This window comes from Lepus europaeus, chromosome 2 (genome assembly GCF_033115175.1).
Source record: "Lepus europaeus isolate LE1 chromosome 2, mLepTim1.pri, whole genome shotgun sequence".
Lineage (NCBI taxonomy): Eukaryota > Metazoa > Chordata > Mammalia > Lagomorpha > Leporidae > Lepus > Lepus europaeus.
In genome coordinates this window covers 19,474,393-19,499,574 of record NC_084828.1, presented here as the reverse complement: position 1 = coordinate 19,499,574, position 25,182 = coordinate 19,474,393, and the positions used below count along the sequence as shown (strand labels likewise).

General features: G+C 38.2%; 1 protein-coding gene across 1 annotated transcript in view; it reads right to left on the bottom strand.

The window, feature by feature from the left end:
* The window catches only part of CYYR1 (cysteine and tyrosine rich 1), a 118,165-nt gene that overhangs the window by 7,847 nt on the left and 85,136 nt on the right, over positions 1-25,182 (bottom strand). Inside the window, exon 3 of the mRNA XM_062175781.1 lies at positions 7,128-7,285. Coding sequence (XP_062031765.1) covers positions 7,128-7,285 — 158 coding nt within the window. The remainder of the gene's footprint in view (positions 1-7,127; positions 7,286-25,182) is intronic.

Sequence of the window (25,182 nt, the reverse complement as noted above, 5' to 3'; positions counted from 1 at the left end):
AGACCTGCATTGGACCCCACTCCACACAAATATACCAACCATTTTTCCCCTGTCATAGACTAAGACAGTAAGATACATTACCCTCCCGTCATGCCCTTTCCTCTCAGGTAACATCATGACAGGTTCTATGAAGTTTTTGCTCCCTCTGTCACCAGACGACAAGCTCTCAGAATGGCCTTCTCCGTGGACCCTTCTTCCTGGGAGGCTTTGCACATCTCATCTGATAGATCCCCTGAACTTCCCGCCCCATTTTGCTCTGCTTCTGGAAGTGTCTGGTGCTTCCTGATCCCTCACATTTCCTCTCCTCGTAACCCAGGCCAGAATATAGGAAAGTGCTCTTCTATTGTGTCTTCTTTCTCACAGAACTAGGGTGGGTTGAAAAAAAATCATCTGCTAAGAGTGAAAAAGGTTTGGGAAGGGGTTGGAGAGGGTAGATGTTCGAGTTTTCAGAAGGAAGAGGAACGTGTGAAATCATTTTCTCCTGAGTAGAAAGGAGCACTCCGTTCACCTCCGACTCTGATTAAAATCTGATTTCCCATGAGACGATGGCTTCTGTGATAGCGATACCCAATCAGAGCTCTTCTTCCCTCCCACATCCCACAACCTTGTGGAACAGGAAGCGCTCAAGGTGTCTATGATCTTTGCAGACATTTTTTAAACCATAACCTCTTCTGTCTCTTTAAAATCCTGAGCTCTTCGGCAGCACACATGCTACCCTCTACTCCTCCTTGCTTTCTATATCTGCAGACCTCCCTAACCCAAACCATTATTCGCTAAAGACTTAGCCTCTGGTCCAGTTTTTCTCTCCACAATGGCTTCTATTATCATTTTTAGTATTTTAATACCCATGTAAGCCTGCTTCTCAATCTTTTGACTCTTTCACATTCAGTAATCTTTTCCTCACCTTCATAATAATCAATTATTGTACTATTTTGTACATCTTAATCTACAAACATAGAGCATTTTTCTTTCTAGAAAACCTATTCGTCGGCATTTTGGATCTCACCCAGATTTTCAATTTAGTGATAGGCAACTAAAAAAAAAAATTAAGTTGATTCCACCTCTTTCTAGGCTTCATATATCTTCTTCATTCAGCATAGATTTATGGTCCAGCACTAAAATCACTTCTCTGTCTCTATTGTCAGTGTTCTTATCACTTTATCACCCCATTGCATGGCCAAATGCCAGCACTGATTAAATTCAACACTTTGGCTACCTTGGATGTATATCCAGAGGCATAATACAGCAGGAGAAAAACACAATCATGCTGACTGCTCTCACTTCATTAAGTGAATGACCGTTTTCCTAAGTGTGGCAGACCTTACATATTTCTTCAGTCATTTCACATTGATAATATTGTTTTAGTGTTTCTTTTTTTTTAACATTTACTTTATTAAAAAGGCAGAGTGACAAAGAGGATTGGGGGTATGAGGGCAGGGAAGGAGAGAGAGAAAAGAGAATCTTCCATCCACTGGTTCTAAAGATTTACATATTTATGTGAAAGTCGAGGTCCACTGAGAGACAGTGAGAGAGAGAGAGAGGGAGAGAGAGAGAATATGAATCTTCCATCTTCCAGTTTACTTCCTAAATGGCCTCAACAGCCAGAGCTGAGCCAGGCTGAAACCAGGAGCCAGGAGCTTCTTCTGGGTTTCCCATGTGAGTGTAGAGGCTCAAGTACTTGGGCCATCTTCCATGTGTCTCTCCAGGCACGTGAGCAGGGAGCTGGACTGGAAGTGGAGCAGCTGGGCCTCTAACCTGCACCCATATGGGATGCCAGTGTCACAGGCATGGCTTTATCTGTTATGCCACAATGCCTAGTGTTTCTTGCTCATTCTCTTCAAACACCTCCTTGGCCCTCCTCATTCTCAGCAGAGAAGTTGTTTCTTATTTCACTGGGAAAAACAGCACAGCAGAAAACTGTCCCCATACATGGAACATCCAATCTGCATGTTACAGCCTCTATGCTGACTTACATCCCATCTCTGATATAATTGATGAATGGTTTCTGATTCCACTGAAGGCTGGACCCTCTGTTTGTCTATGGGATCTCTTTCTTCCTTACAGTCAATGATACCGATTTTCAATAATCCCATCTATCTTCTGCCTTCATCAGTCTCCTTCTCTATCTTTCCCATCTTTATACCAATGAAATACAAGACAACACAATCTGAATTTCTCCACAGGAAGAAAAAACTCTTGAGCTCATATGCACCCCAATATTTTTTGTTCATTTTATAGCAAAACTCTTCATGAGTTTGGCACTTGTAGTTCTACTTTATAATATAATGCATTTATAAATTTTTTCTGCGGTATTAAGTCTGTGAGTATATTTTCTATGCCATCCAAGAAGGCTTTCTCACTTCAGGTTTGAATTCATTGATTCACATTAAAATGGTTACCTGGGTGAAGACTTCACCACAGTCAAACAACCACTTTTCCCCTTCCAGTAGGAGTTGTATCTTCAAGCCAAAAGCATTTATTAATTTTATTCATTTGAGAGCAGAAAAACACACAGAGACAGGAAGCCAGAGAGAGAGAGAGAGAGAGAGAGAGAGAGAAACATATTCACTGGTTCACTCCTCAAATTTCAACAGCCAGAGCTAGACCAGATGGAAGTTGGGAACCCAGAGCTCTATCTAGGTCTCCTTTGCGGTGGCAGGGACCCAAGCAGTTGAGTCAACATCTGTTGCATTACAGGATGCATCAGAGGGAAGCTAGATCAGAAGTGGAGGAGCCCAGACTCAAACCAGTATTTTGATACATGTTGTAGGTATCCCAAATGGTGGCTGAACCAACTATGTCACAATGCCTGTCCCTAGGGTCAACATTTGTTAAATTAATAACAGTATTACTCAACTTGGGTCTGTCAGATGTTTTTTCATGTTAAGATTCAGACTGTGAAACTCTCAGTACTACATACACTCAGTGGTATCATCTTCGGAGTAATGCAAACCAAGGTGCATGAAGCCCCTCTGTCATTCTTTGGTGTTGTTCTTCCATTACCTGGGCAAGATGTTGTTTGGCTCCCCATCCTGCAGCTACTATTTGCCACCTTACAAGTGGTAAGGAATCTGGTAAGCACTTCAAGATCTGCTAATATCCTACTATTTGACAACAGTCTCTGCTGAATTTAGAGTCTGCCGATGGTTTTTGTCTGAAATCTTTTCTTACGATTGCTTAAAATGATAATTTTTTCCAATTCCACAATTCCCTTCTACATTCATCCCTTGGCATTTTTCTGTTAGGAAAAGCCCTCACCTTCCTTCTCCCTTCTTCCTTTCTTCTCTCTCACTCCTTCCCCAACACCTACCTATCATCAACCATCTATCAGCTCCAGAGGACTCAAGATGTACTTCAGATATCAATTTCCTTGATGGCATTGAAATCTGCTTTCGTTTTGCTAGCATTTGGTTTTTGTATCTTTGACAAACCTTTTGTTATGGTTTTACTGTGCAGTTTTTATTCAGATGTGTAAGTATCATCTAAATATACCTTTTAAAAAAGGGTTAACATGATAACTTTCCTTTGTTTACAATGAAGTTCAAGAAAGTGGAGAAAATGTAAAATTTGACAGATAATCCTTATATTCACAGTGATAATTTCTAAAAATAATTTCAAATAAAGAGGACACCTGTTCTATCCAACCACACAGAAATGAAAAACTTAGTTTTGGAAGGTCATTGTCAGCAAATGGCCAGGTGTGGCATTTTCTTCTCCTTGATGCAGAATAATTATGTTCACTGTAGGGTTCTGCACTGAACACGTTCACCCTGAGCACTTTCATTTTATGAAATGATGCTCTCATTTTTCTGGTCTCTGGGCTGTTGGACCACACAACTCAATACGGTGGGTTGTTATATCAATTATTACAGGGTTAATTAATGTGGGTAGAGGTCTTTTGTATTTCCACAGATGAAAGATTTTGAAAGTTATTCAATACTATTATGTGTTGTTTCTTGATCCTTTAGGTAAAAGCTTAATTAGTGACTTTGGGAAGGAAATGAAAAGTAATCAAGCATATTACGTTTTTGAAGAATTAGCCTTTTTGCTCAGAAACATTTCCGCCATAAGGTTCATTATGTTTCTTGCATTATTTAGCTCCCAAAACAATGCACTTACTGAAAATATAACATGCTGCTGTTATATCTGTCATTATAAAGCCATTATAAAGTTATGGAAACATGTTTTTATGCCTGAAATAAAAACCTCAACCCCCGAAAAACACATGACCTTACATTTAAATTTTATTCAAAGTTTGAACTTACAGAAGTATAAAATATTTCATAAAATATTTCAAAAATCTCATAAAATATTTTAGTTTTATGAATGTTTATAAAATATTTTAAACTTTAATTGTAATTAGTTTTTTGATCAAGCAACTATGTATCCAGAATGTTATCTGTGGAGCACTGTTCCCTGCTTTCTCTCTAATTAATTTTCTCCAATTAAAATCCTTATTTGACTTTCCTCTATTCTTCTCTTGGGTGTGGGATGACCCAGGAAAAAATGGGGAGATGTGAAGAATGAAAAATAGTTTTAGCTGATATCCTAGTCCCAATGTCTTTATACTAACATTATTCTTGGCATGTTAGGAAGGTCGGAAATTGCAAATTGCTTTTGTAATGAGTAAAGTCTCCATATTCCAGGGTGGAATTTGAGACAACTTCCCTAGGCATTGATATATGACTAAATCAAGGCTTGTCATGAACTGTGTTTGTCATTCATTCAACATGCTGCAAAAGGCTCTCAACGTGGCAGGCCCAGTCTTACATCCTTTAGATAGAGTGACAACAAAAATAACACAGATTTCTGATTGGGAAATTAATATTCCAGAAGGAGGAAGTGAACAATAGGCATTTGATTAGGTAAGTCATATGTTAACCAAGAAGACTAAAAGTACTCTGGGAAAGAGAGTAGCATAAGAAAAAATGGGGTGCTGCAGGTAAGGGACATATTGCCTTTTTTTTTAAACTAGAATGTCACCTGACATGTTTTGTTTATTTATTTGAAAGGGAGAGAGAGAGAGAAGGCGTGCGTGTGCAGGCATGAGAGAGAGTGAATGCTCACCCAGTGGTTCATTCCCCAAGTGCCCTTATTAACTAGGCCTGTACCAGGCTGAAGCTGGGAACCAGTTCAATCCAGGTCTCTCACATGAGTGGCAGGGACTCAACCCTTTGAGCCATCATTGCTGCCTCCCAGGGTCTGCATTAGCAGGAAACTGAAGTCAGGAGCTATAGCTGACTGTCAAACCCAGGCTCTCCAATTTGGATTATGGGTGTCATTCAACTGGTGTCTTAACTGCTAGGCCAAATGCCTAGCCCCGCAATCTTAAAGTGAGGGTTCAGGGCAGTATCATTCAGGAAGTGATCTTTGATCAAAGAGTTGAATGAAGTCAGGGAGTCAGTGCTCCAGGCAAAGCTCTAAGATGACAGTGTGATTTGTTTGCTCATTGAAGAGCAAGGAAAAAGAGTGGTGGGGTCAGAGTGGCAAGGAGAAGGAGAGGAAAAGGACAGGAGGCCAGAGAAACACAACAAGGATTCAATTCATGTAAGAGCCTTGAAGGCCCCATGAAGGATTTGTATTTCACTTTGAATAGAATGAGTAGCCTATGGCTTTAGTTCTGCCTCTGGAAAATAGGAGCCTTCAGAAGAGTGTGAGTATAGGAGCGATCTAATGTTTACCTTCGCGGGTTAAGAATAGGTTCTGGGGTCCAAGGATGGTAACCAAGAAGCCAGTGAGCATGTTATAACAATATGGGCGATGAGACCTCATCATGTTACTTCCACCAGGGAGGTGACAGTGTCTACTTCTCCTTGTGAGCAGTCGTTAGGCACTGTATACATTTTGCCAGTTGAGCCCAGTTTTCTGGGTAGGTTGCATGGAAGTTTTGGGGAAAGAGAGGAATCAAAGATGACTCTAAGGTCTTTGGTCTGAGCAACTTCAAGACTAGATAATTCATCATTGGAAATGGTGAAGGCCACAGGTAGAACAAGGTTTTGAGGAAGATCAGAAGAATAGCTTTAGACATGCTAAATTTGACATATTTAGTATACATGGAAATATAATATCCAACAGGCACTTGGATAAAATAAATATGAAATTCACAAAAGAGGTTTGGAATAGAGATAGATTACTTTGGTTGCCTTTAGCATATAAAAGATACAACCCTTTAAGGCCAAGGGAAACAACACAATATGCTAGGAGACACAAGACTGCACCCCAAGGTTATCCAACATGAAGAGATTGGAGAAGAGGAAGAACTACCGAGAGGAGCAAGAGATACGATCATTCTTACACTTATCTGAAAATCTGAAATATGATCCCTAAAGATGAAGATGATAAAGAAAAGGCTAAAAGAGAAGGGAAGAATGAGGGAACTAATACACAGGGCAGATGGCATGGAGGAAGCACCCTGTTCTTCCATAGGAACTGAAAGAGGGGACATGAGTATGTATATATAGGAAATTACTTTCCTGAGGGTGTGTAAAATTTAGAAACTGTCTGCATTTTATGTTACATTATACATGCACCGATCGACATAGAAAGCCCTACTGAAGACATGCAATGCAAAATGAACTGTTTTATGAAATCACATGTAATGAATATATTTATATGTGAAACTTCTAGCAGATTGTCAACAAATACTTGTAAAATTATTCATATATTATCGCTGTTCTTTGTGGAGAACTTTGTTATAAAACTATTTTCTTTGCAAAATAAAAGCATATAAAAATGTTCTTTAATACTTTTTCTGAAGGCATATATACCTACTGAATCTGATGTCAGTTTATTGAGACATATAACTTACACTTTCTCTGTAATTACTTGTCAGAACTCACTGACAGATACGGTGGGTGTGAATTATCTATTTGTCTTAACTCTGGTAGAATGGCGACTTTAGTCAATGAGACAACTATGGAAAGTATGTCTTCAAATATGAGATGGATTTTATTATCTGTGTCTAAGAAATCTATTCAAAGCTACAGCTTCAGCCTACATGCATTTAGAAATATCCTAGAAAACCACAGATTATTTAAGAGAGAATAGCTAATGTTTCTTTCTTTCCTTAAGGAGTAGCACATTACTAACCAACCTGACACCTCCCTCAGGAGGAAACATTTGCTTACCAGGATAGGAGGAGATGGTGTTGATGTGAGTGGTCCTGATGACACCCACCCGGGTACCTCGGTTGTTCTTCATGCACATGCAGATGCATATGGCAATTCCAGCAATAACCCCCATGATGAATACGATCCCAAACACGATGCCGGCAATTGCAGTGCCTCTAGAAAGGAAAAGCAAAAGTACAGTTATGATTATTTTCTTATAATAGCTTATCTTAAAAATTATTTGAGATGCAAAGAGATGCAGAAAATAAAAGAGAGAGAGAGAGAGAGAGAGAGAGAGAGAGAGAGAGAGAGAGAGAAGGACCTACTATCCACTGGTTCCCTCCACAAATGTCCACAATGGTCAGACTGGGCCAGGCCAAAGCCAGAAGCCACGAATTCAATCCAGGTTTGCCATGTGGGTGGCAGGGACTCAAGTGCTTGAGCCATCACCTGGTCCCTCCCAGGGTGCCCATTAATAGGAAACTGAGATCATGAGCTGGAGCCAGGCACTCCAATACTGGATGTGGGTGCGCCAAGAAGCATCTGAACCACTAGGTCAAATGTCTGTCTCAAAGCACATTTATTTAATAAAAGTCTCATAATGATTCTTGAGTCTTTCAAACACAGCTTCAGCACTGTAAGACAAGGGCTTCTTTACAAATGTTGTTAAGGATGACATTTACAATCAGAGCATTCCCTGAATCGGTCAAGCTAATCTCCTGGATTTCAATAGACAGTTGTACACCTTTAAAGATTCCTCTTCCAGCCCAGTTATCCAATGCTTCGCTCGGATTCTGGTTTCAAAAACTCATATATTTATACATAGCAGAATTCTCCAGATATGATGTCTAAACTAATAATTAAAAAGTCATTCTGCTGTGAGTGTAAACAGCTTTATTGGGCATAGAGCATATGTGTTTAACAAAAACAACTCAACAAATGACAAAACATTAAATAAAATTTAACATCTATTCCTTAGTAAAGCCCTTCATAGACTGAGAATTTTTTTCTTAAAAAAATAAAGACAAAGAAAATGAAACCAAGTGCATTGTTGTATTATCCAGAGTACAGTTATGACTAACAAGTGTTCTCACTCAATTAGGAAGAAGGTAAGCAAAACCTTTATTTCTATTCATATTAGCAGCTTTCTCTACAAAGGTTTAGTTAACACAATATAACCATAAATAGAAAAAACATACTGCATGGAGCAGCCAACATTATAATTATCGATGGGTAACATGATTTGATGGTATCCATATTTGAGCACTATTTTGAAAAGTAATGAGGAAATCTTTCTCAAAAGGGAAATTTTGAACAGACGGGATCATTTGGAGCAATGCTTCCATGAAGAAATACAGCACACAGATATGATGTCTAAACTAATATGACGAGAATGTTCACCCATGTGTTGCTGCCAACAGCAAAATAGGAGAAATACTCTAATGTCCACAAAGGGTGACTGATAGAGATAAACAACAACAAAAACCCCATGGAATTATTCATAAAGTGATCAAGAAAGCTGGGAGAACAACATGAACTAGGGTGAAATGCTCATGATACAGAGTTAATGTTATGAATGAAAAAGCAAGAAACCACCACTCATGAGGCTAAAATTGTGACTTTCTGTACCAAAGTTATAATGTATAAGTAATGATTATCTTGTGAATATGGGAGAATCAAGAAATTTTCACCTTCCAATTTGTGTGTTCAAGTTTTTCAACTTTCTCCAGTTCATTTTACCCTTACTGCTCAATATTATTACATCCCTTTTCAAATTTTTACATATTAACTATTTGCTTATTTAATGGCATTTGAGACTGTAACCTCTCAGATAAGCTTTAGCCTTGGTTAAATCAGTCGTCAATATTTGTATTGGCTGCACAATGATGATAACTGCTACCTTTCTTTACACTTACAACTTACGTAACAAATTGTCATATATTTATTGCTAATCTCCTTCCTATCATAATTCTTAGAAATCTTTCACACAATTAAAAGTCACCACTTCATACTCCAGCACAGTAAAAATATTTCATAAGTTCAGTCCTGTTCCTCATGGAGCTCTCCCTCTTAGGGCCCACTAACTCCACTGGATTGCTAGACCCCATTCTTTTTTTTTTTTTTTAACTTTTATTTAGTAAATATAAATTTCCAAAGTACAGTTTATGGATTACAATGGCTTCCCCCCCCCCCATAATTTCCCTCCCACTTGTACCCCTCCCATCTCCTGCTCCATCTCCCATTTCATTCACATCAAGATTCATTTTCAATTATCTTTATATACAGAAGATCGATTTAGTATAGATTAAGTAAAGATTTCATCAGTTTGCACCCACACAGAAAAACAAAGTGTAAAATATTGTTTCAGTACTAGTTATAGTATTATTTCACATTGGACAGCACATTAAGGACAGATCTCACATGAGAAGTTGCACCCACACAGAAACACAAAGTGTAAAATATTGTTTCAGTACTAGTTATAGTATTATTTCACATTGGACAGCACATGAAGGACAGATCTCACATGAGAAGTTGCACCCACACAGAAACACAAAGTGTAAAATATTGTTTCAGTACTAGTTATAGTATTATTTCACATTGGACAGCACATTAAGGACAGATCTCACATGAGAAGTAAGTGCACAGTGACTCCAGTTGTTGACTTAACAATTTGACACTCTTGTTTATGGCATCAGTAATCTCCCTAGGCTCTAGTCATGAGTTGCCAAGGCTATGGAGGCCTTTTGAGTTCGCCGACTTCGATCTTATTCCGATAGGGTCATAGTCAAAGTGGAAGTTCTCTCCTCCCTTCAGAGAAAGGTACCTCCTTCTTTGATGGCCCCATTCTTTCCACTGGGATCTCACTCGCAGAGATCTTTCATTTAGGTTTCTTTCTTTCTTTCTTTTTTTTTTTTTCCAGAGTGTCTTGGCTTTCCACACCTAAAATACTCTCATGTGCTCTTCACCAGATCCAAATGCCTTAAGGGCTGATTCTGAGGCCAGAGTGCTGTTTAGGACATCTGCCATTCTATGAGTCTGCTGTGTATCCCATTTCCCATGTTGGATCGTTCTCTCCCTTTTTGATTCTATCAGTTAGTATTAGCAGACACTAGTCTTGTTTGTGTGATCCCTCTGACTCTTAGACCTATCAGAGTGATCAACTGTGTTCTGAAATTGATCACCATTCTTAACATTTCTGGATCGACTGCCTTGTTTGCTGAAGCACATTCCTGAATGGTTTCTTACAGATGGGTTCAATGGGGAACTGAAGTTTTTGATTCTTTGTGTGCCTGAAAAGGTTGCATTTTTATTTGCTAATTCTGTGATGAACCAAGGGACTTCAAAAACTTGGATTTTTTTTTAACTTTTATTTAACGAATATAAATTTCCAAAGTACAGCTTATGGATTACAATGGCTTCCCCCGCAATAACTTCCCTCCCACCCACAACCCTCCCCTTTCCCACTCCCTCTCCGCTTCCATTCACATCAAGATTCATTTTCAATTATCCTTATATACAGAAAATCAGTTTAGTATATATTAAGTAAAGATTTCAACAAAAAACTTGGATTTAAATAAGTGCTTGGGAGATGAGTGTGCAAGGGTATACCTTGAGAGGTTAATTCCACATGAGAGGACACTTGAAGTCAGTTCCCATATGGCTTTCCCTTTGCCTCCACTACCAGGCTCTCCATTTTCATTCTTGAGGAGCGTAAGCCTCACTGCCAGTTTCCTGGATCTGGGAGTAGTTTTATTGTTAGAAATACGAACTTTCACAAAACCCTCATGCTTTCACCTCACTGATCCAGTCTCTCCCTCTGCAGTGCCCACTGTCTTTCAGGTTTATGTGAGGCAGCTGACATGTGGAAGTCACAAGAAACAAATCTTTGGGGTTTGGAAGCATGGTCTCTGAAGCCAGACCACCTATGTTCCAACTGGAGCCGGGTAACCTCGGGCAAGTTGCTCAAGCTCCATGTGCTTTAGTTTCCTTATTTATAAATCTGTCAGCTTGGTGCTTTTCTGGTTTCCCTACCAAATTTCTTTTTGTTTTAATTTGATTTGTTTACTTGAAAGTCAGAGTTATAGAGAGGCAGAGTCAGAGAGAGAGAGAGAGAGAGAGAGAGAGAGAGAGAGAGGTCTTCCATCCACTGGTTCACTCCCCAATTGGCCGCAAAGGCCAGAGCTGCATCGATCCTAAGCCAGGAGCTTCCTCCTGGTCTCCCACGAAGGTGCAGGGGCCTAAAGATTTGGGCGATGCTTTCCCAGCCCATAGCAGGGAGCTGGATCAGAAGCGGAACAGCTGGGACTCGAACTGGTGCCCATATAGGATGTCGGCACTGCAGGTGGTGGCTTTGCCCACTATGCCACAGCACTGACCCCTCCCTCCCAAATTTCTAATCATGAGTCTTGTGTTCATGGATGTATTTGCCAGAAGACTAAGTTCTCATTCTCAGTGCTGTCTGAATATCTATTCCAGGGAAGTTCCGTAATCTCTCACTCCAATCCCTTGGGCCCAGGTGCTTCTCTTATGTCAGAAATGTTCAGATTCTGGAGAGAGAACAAAGAGCATACACTGTGTATAGAATGATACTCCCAGGGGCAGCAAGAGCAACAGCCTGAGAATATTGATATTTACAGTAAAGGTGGGAATATTGACTCTCAAGAGTTGCATGAGTCCAGAAAAGAGCCCAAGGTTTGTTCGGGTCCAATCTTGTCACAAATGGACCTTTATGTGTAACTCTGAAACCCCTCAACACTCTAAAAAGTGAAGGTACAGAAAATGGATTGTGAATCTGTTTTTGTTCTTTCCAGAAGATATTTTCCTTTTTTCTTAAGGTTTTTCTTAAATGACTACAAATTTCATATGTACAGCTTTTAGGAATATAGTGTTTCTTCCCCCCATTCCGACTCTCCCACCCCCACTTCCATCCCATCTCCTACTCCTTCTCCCATTCCATTTTTCATTAAGATTCATTTTTAATTCACTTATATACAGAAGACCAACTCTATACTAAGTAGAGATTTTCACTGTTTGCACCCACACTGAAACATGAAGTATAAAAACTGTTTGAAGGCAGGTTTTACCGTTAATTCTCATAGTACACTTCATTAAGGAAAGAGGTCCAACATGGGGAGTAAGTGCACAGTGACTCCTGTTGTTGATTTAACAATTAACACTCTTATTTTTGATGTTAGTGACCACTGATGCTCTTGACATGAGTTGCCAAGGCTATGAAAGTCTTTTGAGTCCACAAACTCCATTGGTATTTAGATAGGGCAATATGCAAAGTGGAATTTCTTTCCTCCCTTCAGGGAAATGATATTTTCTAACTTTTCCCCACTCACTTAAAAATCATAGTGTACAGTAAAAACTCCCATAGGTTCATTTAAGAGATATCCATAGGCATTTTCATTTTGTTATTAAATTATAAAGGCAGAATGTGAAACATATCTAGATGTGCTACTAGTAAATGAAGAATGGCAAGCTGTAGCAAATTAATAATCTTTGCAAGAAAAAAGAATATTAAAGGAGGTAATTTGAAGTAAGGAAAGTAAAAGTAACATGAAGGCATTTTTATCATAATTTTCAGATCTAAATAAGATGAAATCAGGTCTAAATACAAGGGCTTAATTTACGTTCCAGAAATAATCAATGTCCCAAATATTCGGTCATGAAATTTCCAAAGGACGTGTTACAGAAGCTGTGAAGATTTCAAATTGGGACATATTTATATTCATTAATTCCTTTTTTAAAAAGAAGAAAGTAGAAAATTAGCCACATTTTATTTCCTTGTTGGCCATTCCAGCAAAAGTGCTTGCTCCTGAGGGCAGTAAGGAGGTTACATCTAATGTGTTAAATGAGGTTTTCCTACTGAATCATGAATTTAGTGTCCTTGACCCTTTGATATCCATTAGCAATTATAAATTAGTTATTTGATACATGGAAAGTATAAAATTTATAGCATTGTTTACTTTGTTATTAATTAAATGAAACAATAAACAAAGAGTAGCCTTCCTATATATAAATACATTGATGTAGTCAACTGTTGGGATGAGGGAAACTATTAATTTGAGAAATTTGGCATCATTAAAACTTTGAAAAAATATTAGAGAATGTGTTTTATTTAAATGAATGGCTTGTAATACCTGATAATTCCTCTACTTTGAACTTTCATTTTGAAAGAATTATAAGCTTACATACAGTTTTTAAAATATGAGTAGCACAAAGAGGATCTGTGTACCCTTCACCCAGTTTCTTCCAATGATTATCTGTTAGGTAATTATAGTACAACAACAAACTGAGAAGCTTGACTCAGAATATAATGTGTATATCATACACAACATAGTATAGCCACTACAGCAAGCAAGGCGAAGAATACTCCATTACCACAGGATACCTGCCTTGTACCACCACTTTATGGTTACACTCACCTCTCATTTTCTTCATCATCAGCAACCTCTGGTACCACTAATATTTTCTCTGTTTCTGTAATTTTGTCATCTCAAGAATGAAATCATATAGTGTGTGTTCAATTGAGGTGGGATTTTTCACTCAGTATAATATCCTTAGAATCTATGCTAGTTTTTATGTGTATCAATAGGTCATTCTCAGATGAGTAGTATTTTATCATATGGATTTAACACAGTTTGTTTAATCATTATTTAAGGGATGACATTTGATTATTTTGAGTTTGGGCTTATATAAATAAGGTACCAGATCACCTTTAAAGGATCTTTCCTCAGATTGACAGCAGATTTCTCGATCTATATCCTTCAGGCCATGAAAGAATGGAGAGATATAGTCCAAACCCTAAAAAGAAAAAAAAAAAAAAACCTGCCAACTAAGAACGCTTTACTCAGCAAAGCTCTCACACAAAAAAATGAAGGTGAAAATGAAAGTGAAATAAAGACTTTCCAAGAAAAGCAAAAATTGGAAGAATTTGTCACCACCCAGCCGGCCTTACATACGATACTTAAGGCTGCACTACACGGAGAAACAAAGAAAAAAGTCAGCATCATGAAGAAGCTAGACACATATAATTTACCAAAATTGAAGCACAATGACATAGGAAACCTGAATAGACTAATATCCAAGACTGAGATTAAATGAGTAATAAACACCCTCCCAACAAAGAAAAGAACAGAACCAGATGGCTTCATTGTTGAATGCTACCAAACTTTTAAGGAAGAACTAATACCAATTCTACTTAAACTATTCAAAACAATTGAAAGAGTGGGGCTTCTTCCAAACTCATTTTTGAGGCTAGCATTACCTTACTTCCAAAACAAAGAAAGACACAAACAAAAAGAGAAATACAGAGCAAAATCCCTGATGAACACTGATGCAAACATTCATAACAAAATACTAGCAAATCTAATCAAAAAAGACATAAAAATGATGCTTCACACTGATGAAGTGGGATTTATCCCATGGATGCAGGGATGGCTCAAAATAAGAAAATCAATAAACATGATGCATTACAACAGGAAAATGAAGGATAAAAACCATTTAGTAATCTCAATAGATGCACAGAAATCATATTTTATTTATTTATTTATCATATATTTTTATTTGTCATATTTTATATGATAAAATATATCATACATTCATGATAAAAATAAAAACTTTAAAAATTGGGTAAGAAATGAATATATCTCAAGGTAATATATGAAAAATCCACAGGCAGCATCACACTGAACAAGGAAAATCTGGAAGCATTTCCACTGAGATCTAGAACCATAATAGGATGTCTACTCTCTCTGTTATTATTCAATATAATATAAACTTATTCAATATATATAAACTTACCTTGGGTAAGTTTAACTAAGAATGTAAAAAACCTCTACAATGAAAATAACAAATCTTAAAGAAAGTGATGACACAAAAATTGGAGAAATGCTACATATTCATGAGTTTTAAGAATTAATATCATTGAGGGCCAGTACTATGGCACACTAGGTTAATCCTCTGCCTGCAGTGCCGGCTTCCCATGTGGGTACCAGTTCTAGTTCCAGTTGCTTCTCTTCCAGTCCAGCTCTCTGATGTGACCTAGGAAAGCAGCAGAAGATGGCCCAAGTGCTTGGGCCCCTGCACCTGCATGGGAGACCAGGAAGAAGCACCTGGCTCCTGGCTTTGGATTGAAGCAGCTCCAGCCATTGTGGCCATTTGAGGAGTGAACCAATGGAAGGGAGACCTTTCTCTCTGTATCTCTCTCTCACTATCTGTAACTCTATCTGTCTGTCAAATAAATAAATAAATCTTTAAAAAAGAAAAGAATTAATATTATCGGGGCCAGAGCTGTGGTGCAGCGGGTTAAAGCCTGGCATGAGGCGCCATCATTCCATATGGACGCTGGTTCTGGACTCAGCTGCACCACTTCCAATCCAGCTCCATGCTATGGCCTGGAAAGCAGTAGAAGATGGCCCAAGTCATTGGGCACCTGTACCCATGTGGGAGACCAGAAGAAGCTCCTGGCTTTGGATCAGCACAGCTCTGGCCGCTGCAGCCATTTGGGGAGTGAACCATCGGATGGAAGACCTCTCTCTCTCTCTGCCTCTCCTCTCTCTGTGTAACTCTGACTTTCAAATAAATAAATAAATAAATCTTTAAAAAAATTAATATCATCAAATGTACTTACTACCCAAACTGATGTAGGCAGGCACACAGGTTAAAATTGACTAGGTTTCTGAGCTGAAAAACCATGCCTTCACCACACCCCTGTGTGACCTGACCACACCTGAGCACCCACTGGCCAATCAGGTTAATTAACCACTCCCCTTTGGAAGTGTATTAAAAGCCTGGGACACAGTGTGTTTGTCCCTTCCTTTCCTTGGCCTCTTGCCTCCAGAGTACATAACCTTTGGGCCATCCACCCCATGCTTTCTGACCGAGATGTTCCTCCACGTGGCTGGTTCCTAGTACTCAGTATGAACCCAGATTTACCTCTCAGATAAAGCCCTCACTCTCCTATGTATCTTTTGCACTGAATAAAAGCTTTAAAATGTACCATGCTGCCTCGTTCATTTATGCTGGTATTCAGAATTTTTCTCTGAATATTAGGCGAAAACCCACATGGGCTTAATAATTATGGGAATTTGTTAATAAGCACACGGTGATATCATATGGCACCCCAGATGGGACTTTTAGGGAACTTTAAGGGGGCCATATCCCGATATATTTTAGGGGGGCTTATGACGATTTCAAAATGAACTTAGTCCCTACAATCCTAATCAAAATACTAAAAAGATTTTTCACAAATCTAGAAAAAGTGAATCTAAAATTCATATGGAAATACAAAATTCTCTGACTAGTCAAAGTAATCTTAAACAAAATAAACCAAAGATGGGGCATCAGAATATCGGATTTCAGGACATATCACAGTGCTGTTATAGTCAAAACACCCTGCACTGTCATTTAAATAGACATGTTGACCAATGGAACACAACAGAAACCCCAGAAATTAACATGCATCTACAACCAACTAATCTTTGACAAATGAGCTAAAATCACTCCTTGGAGAAAGAACAGTATCTTCAACAAATTATTTTGGAAAAACTGAATTTGCACATGCAGAAGTTTGAAACAAGACCCCTACTTTACATCCTATACAAAAGTCAGCACATAAGAGATCAAGGATCTAAATGTAACCTGAAACTATCAATTTCTAGAGGAAAACATGGGAAATTCTGCAAGGCACTGATTTAAGCAAAGACTTCTTGGATAAGATCTCAGAATCACAGGAAATAAAAGCAAACAATAGAAAAATGGGAATGTACAAAGCTTCTGTAGAGCAAAGGAAACAATTAACAATGTGATGAGGCATTTTCTTTTGTGGATTGTGTTTTTGGTGTCATGTCTAAGAACTCTTCACCAATCACTAGGTACTGAAGATTTTCTCTTATGTTTCCTTCTAGAAGACTATTTATAGTTTTACATTTGATATTTACACCTATGATCCATTTGGTTTAATTTTTTTTATAATGGCCAGGTTGAGGTTCATTTTTTTTCTCATGGATATACAGTTACTCTAGTGCCACTTAACATTGCATTACTTTCTCATCTTAGTAAGAAATTATCTGGCCAAGTTTGTAGGGGATGATTTCTAGGTTCTACATATTTTGCTTTGTTACTGAAGGTGGTTTACAAATGTTGAATCAGTTCTGTTGGTTAGTGAAGATTACCAGTTCTCCTATATCCTTAGTGGTTTTCCTATTGTTGTTCAATCAATTGCTAAAAGAGGGGTGATGAAATCTCCAATTATAATTGTGGATTTGTCTATTGCTCCTTTCAGTTCCATTAGTTTTTGCTTCACCTATTTTGCAGCTCTTTTGTTGCTCATTGCTGGTTCAAGTGCTGGAAGCTTTGTCCCCATTGCAAAGGTATTTAAAGGTGCTGGGACTTTTAAGATATGGTGACTGTGAATTTAGGAGGGATTAGTGCTTTACTCTCAGAAGTGTTAGGTCTCAGGGGAGTGCAATCTCATTTTCTAGAGACTAGATTAAATACAGTGAGAATGGATCGCTATACTTTCTTAGTTTAATCTCCTGCTTCCCCTCTTACCACATGACTTCTTTCTTATCTGTTATTGCTATCTGATACCATTCACCATGTTAAGATGCAGTTAGAGGGCCCTTACCAGATACCAGTCAGATATAGTTGACCTGTCTTGAATATTCAGCCTCCAAAACAATGAGTGGGACAAACCTTTTATTTATAACCTATCCAGCCTCAGGCATTTTGTTATAGCAACACAAGACACAAGCTTCAGGGTCCCTTCTTCAGTATCTGGCCAATGTGTCTCTTTTATTTACATGTTTCTTAGTTGTGTCCTTTATGGTAAGCAAGTAATAGTACAGAAAGCATGTTCTGAGTCCTGTGAGTTTTCTTATAAATGACCAAACCTGAAGGATGTGTATGTGGTGACCCTCAACTTCGTAGACAAGATGGGCAGAAGTAGAATGAGGGTCTGATGTGAGAGGAGTCTTGTGAGACTGAGCCCTTAAGCCTGTAGAGTCTGCAGTGAATCCTGGGTACTTAGTGTCAAAACAGAATTGAATTACAGAGCATACACCCAGTTAGGGTCAGAATTAGTTGGTGTAAGGATAAAGAAAAAAAATCTTGAGTGCTTCCTTTTCTGTCCTATAAATATCTTTGCAGAAGAAAATAAGTATCAGGGCCTATTGTTTAGCTCCATGGATGAATGGTTAAAATATGTTAAAAACTGAACTGAATTATGAATATAAAATTTCTAACAAGGCACTTTACTATCAAGATGTTAAATGTAGGGGCCAGCATTGTGGCAGAGCAAGTTAAGCCACTGTCTGCAATGCTGGCATCCCATATGGGCACTGATTAGAGTTCTGGCTACTCTACTCCTATCTAGCTTCCTGATAATGTGCCTTAGAGAGCAGACAAAGATGACTCAAGTACGTGGGTCTTTGCCACCTATGTGGAAGACCTAGAAGAAGCTCCTGGTTCTCTACTTCCACCAGACACAGTTTCAGCCATTGTGGCCATTTGGAGAGTGAACCAGCAGATGGAAGATTCTGTTTCTCTCTCTCTCTGAATTTGTCTTTCAAATAAAATAAACAAAAATTTTAAAAAGATTTAAATATATTTGTAGAGGCTTTAACTATGATATGAAACTGTATTTAAAAGTACACTCTGTGATAAACCAAATGTCAACATTTGATTAGGTTAATGTCTGAGCCAATACAACATTCTGTATGTCCAAACTAAATGCAATTATTCCTGGTTACAGAGATTTATGGATTGGTTTCATATTACATGCAAGAAAGTGCTTTATTTAACTATTTCACAGCAGTGTTTGGAAAAGTAGTATTGACCTATGCTTATATAGGCTTAATTTTCTAGATATGTCTTCAAAATGTTTTAAGATTTATTTATTTGAAAGGTAGTTACAGAGATAGGGAGAAAGAGAGAGATTGAGAGAGAGAGAGAGAGAGAGAGAGAGAGAGAGATCTTTCATTTACTGGTTCACTCCCCAAATGGCTACAACCACCAGGTCTAGGTCAGGCTGAAGCCAGGAGCCAGGTGCTTCATCTGGGTCGCCTATGTGGTTACAGAGGTCCAATTACTTGGGTCATTTTCTGCTGCTTTCCCAGGCACGTTAGCAGTTATCTGGATCTGAACTGGTGCTCCCAGGTCTTGAACTGGTTTGCATATGGGATGTCTGCCTCACAAGTGACAGCTTAACCTGCTGAGCCACAATATAGACTCCCAAGGTGCTTGATTTGTTTCTTAGTCATTATGCAAAATTCAAAGTGGTTGTTCCTCTGATAGCAACATTCATTACTTAATTCATTAAGTATATCAGGCTTTTACTATGTGCTAGTACTATTCTGGGCACAGGAAAATAAAATTGATTAACACATGATACTTGACTTCAAGGATTTTATAGTCAAGTACCAGACAGTATACAGAATCTGAAGGTCAACTACCTCTAGGAATACAAAACTAAAGTAAAAAAAAAAAAAAAAAATGGAAGGGCTTGATTACACTCAGCAAAAGAGAACTGTTCAAAGTAATAACCTGAAAACAAGCTATAACAAACTGATCGATATAATAGAGTGGTAATGGTTTCTTTTCTTTCTTTTTTTTTTTTTTGGTAATGGTTTCTTCTTAGTTACATGTAAGAGTTTTTTGATTCAGAGTCTGCTTTCATGAAATTGAAGCCAACCTACATTTTCTGCAAGGGAGAGAACCAGATCTGCAAGAAACTAAAATAAAACAGTTTCTGAAGATCTAGCCAGTTTTATGGCAGATGCAAATGAGGTCAGCAGGCCTAATTTGCAGCACAAGGCTAGTCAGATGGCACTGCACTACCTTGCTCTGCTTCCCTGCGCCTAACCAAGAACTGTTGATGGAGGTCTGCACTGTGCCAGATACTCTAGGCAGGTAAAGATGGAAAAATCTAGTTGGGAAGTACAGAAGAGAAAGAGGGAAAGTATTCTTAAGATGTCTGGGAGACTGAGACCTGATGACTGATTGAATGGGAGAGTGACAGGCAGGGGCTACAGAATAGCTTCCATAGGATGATTGTCACCTGCTCCAAAGTATAGTTCATAAGAATGTATTGAAACAAAAATACCAGGCATGTAAACATAGGCTGGACTCAATAGATACAGCCAGGGTACCCAGGTTCCTTGCCTTTTGCCTTCCAAATCTAAAAATGTTCTCAGTTAATTTTACATATAACATACTCAGTTTTCATTTACAAGTGTTTATTTGTTTTTATTTATTTGAAAGGGAGAGAGGAGTGAGATAGAGAGGGAGAGGAAAAGGGGGATGGAGGAAAGGAGAGATAGAGAGACCCAAGAGAATGATCTTCTAGCACTTGTTCACTCCCCATAAGCCTGCCATAGCCAGGGCTGGGTCAAGCTATAGCCAGGAACTGGAAACTCCATCCATGTCTCTTATGTGGGTGTCAAGGACTCAAATATTTGCGCCATTATCTTCTGTTTCCAAGAGTGCCCATTAGCAGGATGCAGGATGTAAATCAAAGTAGGGACACAAACCCAGGCACTTTGATATGGGATGAGGGTATCCTGGGTTGTAGCTTAACCCCTGCCATGGCTCAATGCCTACCCCAATATGCTCATTTATAATGCTTTGGCCCAGTTCATTCTCTTGAAGTAAACTTTGATGAATCTCCCCACTGAGCTAATTGTCTTAATTTCCTTGTGATGACAATTGTAGACAGCACTTTTTTTCTTTCCCTTTCTGTACTTTTTAACATCGTGCTTTGAGTTGGAAAAAAAAAAAATACACACCAGCTTTTTAACAGTGACTACTGGGATTTTTATTTAAATTTCATTTGCTAAATTTGAGTCCTGAGAGTATGTAAAATTTAGAGATTGAATCTGATTATGAAAATTCAGAGCTAATCTGCTTTTTGTCCCATTGATAGCTGGGAACAGAGCTTTGAATAAATATGGAGGCACACACAGCCAGTGACCTGGATGAATGGCAGCTGCCTTGCAGGATCTAGACATTTAAAGATTTCATGAGGTTCCCATGGGACTGAGGTTAGTGCTGGAGATGTAAACTCTTGTACAATTAACTACTAAAGTAGGCAGCAGACTTGATCTTGTAACAGACCTCTGGCCATTAATTCATGTGCCTAGCTTAGTGTTTTCTCATGTGGCTCCGCTGACTGCTTGACCACACAATCACAAGCTGACTGGATGCGTGTGAGTGAAAAAGGTTGTAAGTGTGTGGGCACATGAGTATGGATTCCTGAAGGAGATAACTCTTGCTAAATGTTAAAGGAAGGTTAGTGATTAATCAAGAGAATTGAGAGGATTAAAGCAGAGGCATAATAAATCAAAAGAACATAAGCACTTGCACTATAAAGAAATGTTAAATTCTTGAAAGGATAAATCTATTTACCCTTAAACAACATTGCACACCTAAATATGTAGAGTTTTATATGTCTGTTAAACAAAACAAGAGAAACAAACAAGAAAAGCACATAATGTCATTAGAAGCTAACACATCACAATGTGTTTAAAGGACCATGACAAGTTGAGAGTTGTTGGAATAGAGAAGAAAGACTGAAGGCTGGAGGATAAGCAAGAGTTAGAGAGCAGATTGGGAAGGTCTTCAGTGGCATTCTAAAGAACTTATACTTTTTAATTGGTATCCACAGGAAACATGGAAAAAGCTCTAATATGGATTAGTGTAAGGTAGTGTAGAGGGTGAATTTGAGGGGCCCTAGACTGTACCTATGCAATCTTATTAAAAAAACTATTGTAAGTAACTGGGCAAAAGATGACAAAAAGACTTGACAACAACAGTGGGTTAGGGAGAAAGGTGAGGACCAGGGAGTTCCCAAGTGATGCATGAGGACAATTCAAAAACTATGTAGAAAAATGGAATTAGAAGATACTTATGTTGGTGCAAAAATATTTGAAAGCCATGCATTGTCTTTTTTTTTTTATTTGATAGATAGAGTTAGACAGTGAGAGAGACAGAGAGAAAGGTCTTCCTTCCATTGGTTCACCCCCACAAACGATGCTACGGCCGGAGTTATGCTGATCTGAAACCAGGAGGCAGGTGCTTCTTCCTGGTCTTCCATGCGGGTACAGGGGCCCAAGCACTTGGGCCATCCTCCACTGCCTTCCCAGGCCACAGCAGAGAGCTGGACTGGAAGAGGAGCAACCGCGACTAGAACCCGGCACCCAAATGGTATGCCGGTGCCACAGGTGGAGGATTAACCAAGTGAGCCACGGCACCAGCCCCTTGTCTTTTTCTTAATATGCAGTTTCCATGAACATTCTGAAGGCCTCCTTCATAGATGATAAAGTTAACACTGTCTTGATGTCATCAAGTTCAAATTCCTACAGGACAATTATAATTCTATGGTTTCTTAGTCACTTGAAGCTTTTGAATACCTCCAGTGTATAAGTCAGTATGCAGGAAGCTTGCTCTGTTATGGAACAATACCATGCATGTGTGATGAGTTTATTCTGCTAAATATCTCCCAAAGAAGGGATTTCTGCAGAAGAAAAGTTCTGACCTTTTATTGGGAAAGAGGAAGGGTCAGGTTCATGAAGGTATCATAGAGAGGACAGGAGATAAACTTCACTTACCATTGCTGCCTGGTAAGTGCAATTGGCCTGACTTTAACCAAATGTGTTTTCTAAAGGTGAACATGTTGATAAAGGGCATATCTACACTTTTGTACTGCACTCCTTACAGTTTTAGCATAATGAACAAGAATAGAAAGGAGTTTGCTTTATTTATATAATCAATGAGCTCTTAATTATCTTTCTCTGAAATTAATGTCCTTAAACCTCTGTAAAACATAATTAAAGATAATACTTTTTGAGCTATTATTAGATTGCTTCTTGCAGACTGATTCTCCCACCCCGGTCTTTGTACAGTGAGAATCTAATTGGATTGGATGATGGTCCAGGTTCCTTCCAGTTCTCTAACACCACAGCTAATTAGCAGAAATTCTAATTTAATAATACAGTTGCTGCAGGTCAACAAAGGAAAGCAAAGCAAAGGTGGAAATCTCATTTCATGAACAAAAGATAAGAAGTGAGGTAAATTTCAGTGTGATAATTAATTAGAGTCCAACAAGAACAAAATCCTATGAATATTGACTACTTGTAATTTAGGCTATATATAGTTACACAATTCTCTCCCCCAACATCACCTTCACTTCTCAAGAGGAAACAGAGTATCTCTTTTCAATAATTCTTGTCTCACTTATTGTCAACACAGCAATAATCTCAAGACTGAGGAAATGTAATAATCATTGAAATAATGTTAAATATTTCATATAAGTAATTATAATTGCACGTGCTAATTCATACCATCTAGCCAATTCTTACTTAATTATTTATACTCTGGAAATAAATGGTTTTGTTTCAAAGAGCTTGGTAAAAACTGGCTGTACTGTAACAGAGTAGTTCTTATGGAATATGGGTCATGGGCTTCCCAAATTATGTTGTTGAATAGGCTTCACCAGGCACACAATTGGGTAAAGACTATGCCAGCTAATCCTATTTTTGTTTTAGGGTGAAGGCTGAGATCCTCATCTCTGGCTTCTTATTAGGTTTAAATTAAATCACAAAAATGCTGATACCTGGGCCCAATGTCAAATCAATTAATTTAAAATCTCTGGGGATGAGACACAGATGTTGTTATATTATTAAAGTTGTGGGTGTAGTGCTCATATATAGCCCATTTTCAGAATCACTGCGTTGGAGTAAATGAGGCTAAAATTTCCACAAAGGCATCAAAAGTACTCAAGAGCTTTCTGTCTCAGTAGAAATGAGTTCAGGAGATGAAAGAGAGTCCCAGGAAAAGAAAAATCAGACAGACTCAGATGGGTAGAACTGGAAAAAAGGAATTGATATTAGAAGCAATTTATCTATAAAAATGTGACAATAATTTAAGCAAAAATATTTCCACTGACAGATTGCATGAAAACACATCCATATGAATGTTATTATTTTTCTTCTTAGTGTTCATCATAACTCATAGTCTTAGTCTATGAGATGCAGTTACAATGTGGGATGAAGTTATGGGTGTACAAAAAAATATTCAGCATAGAAAATCTTTATGATTGATAAAGATGTAAAACTGGTAAAATATTAACAAAATATTACAGAAATAGAGACACAACAATTTCTGGCAATCTTTTCTGTTCATATATAGCTATTAAATGTTGATTTGATGATATGAAACCAGGAAAATGTTTGATTAGATGATGGAGAAAATTTTAATCCAACAACATTAAACTTTTCAGATCAACTCAGACCTGTTATAAAAAATCTGATGCTCTATTGACTTTATCCCTATTCATCAAAGAATATCAATTTCCTACCAGACATGAATGAATCTTAACAGAAAATTATGCACTGGTTTCTTTGGACCAGTGGGATTTAGTGGTATGACAAACATGAAAATATCTGTTGGTAATGAAAAACATTCACTGGGCACTAAGTGTCAGTTACCTGATACTGTAGTAATGTAAAACAAAGAATTGCTTTTTGAGAGACAAATCAAATTAGAATCAAAGCCCATCAATGTTATGTTGCTGAATGCCCAAAGAATGTACACAATTTCGACATTAAAAGACAAGTGAACATCTCCTGTCAGCAGACCCACGTGTAGCTATTTGCTTTTCGCTCTCCATTGAATTAAACAATCTGAACTAGGTCTCCAATTGCACTCCATTGAATTAATCTGAACTAGGTCTCCAGTTGCACCCATCTATTTCATTCATATCAAATGATTTTATTTACATTGATATTTCAATCAGCTAATCTTGCTATCAGCAGTACAGTAGTCCCATTTCAAGGAGCTATCATATTTGATCTGTTCTTGGTAAGAAAAGAGAGTGACATGTTTGATGTAAATCTGAGTGGGAATATGTCTAGACTTAGAAGACATAAGGACTCTAAGGGAGCAGAAGAGTCTTGGATCTACCACATTTTTAGCTGGAGGGGAAGCTTCCTATGAAAAGGTGGTAGGACAGACTTACAGTTTGCTTATCTATCAAGCATCAGAAGAACTAAACCAGACATTTCTCCAA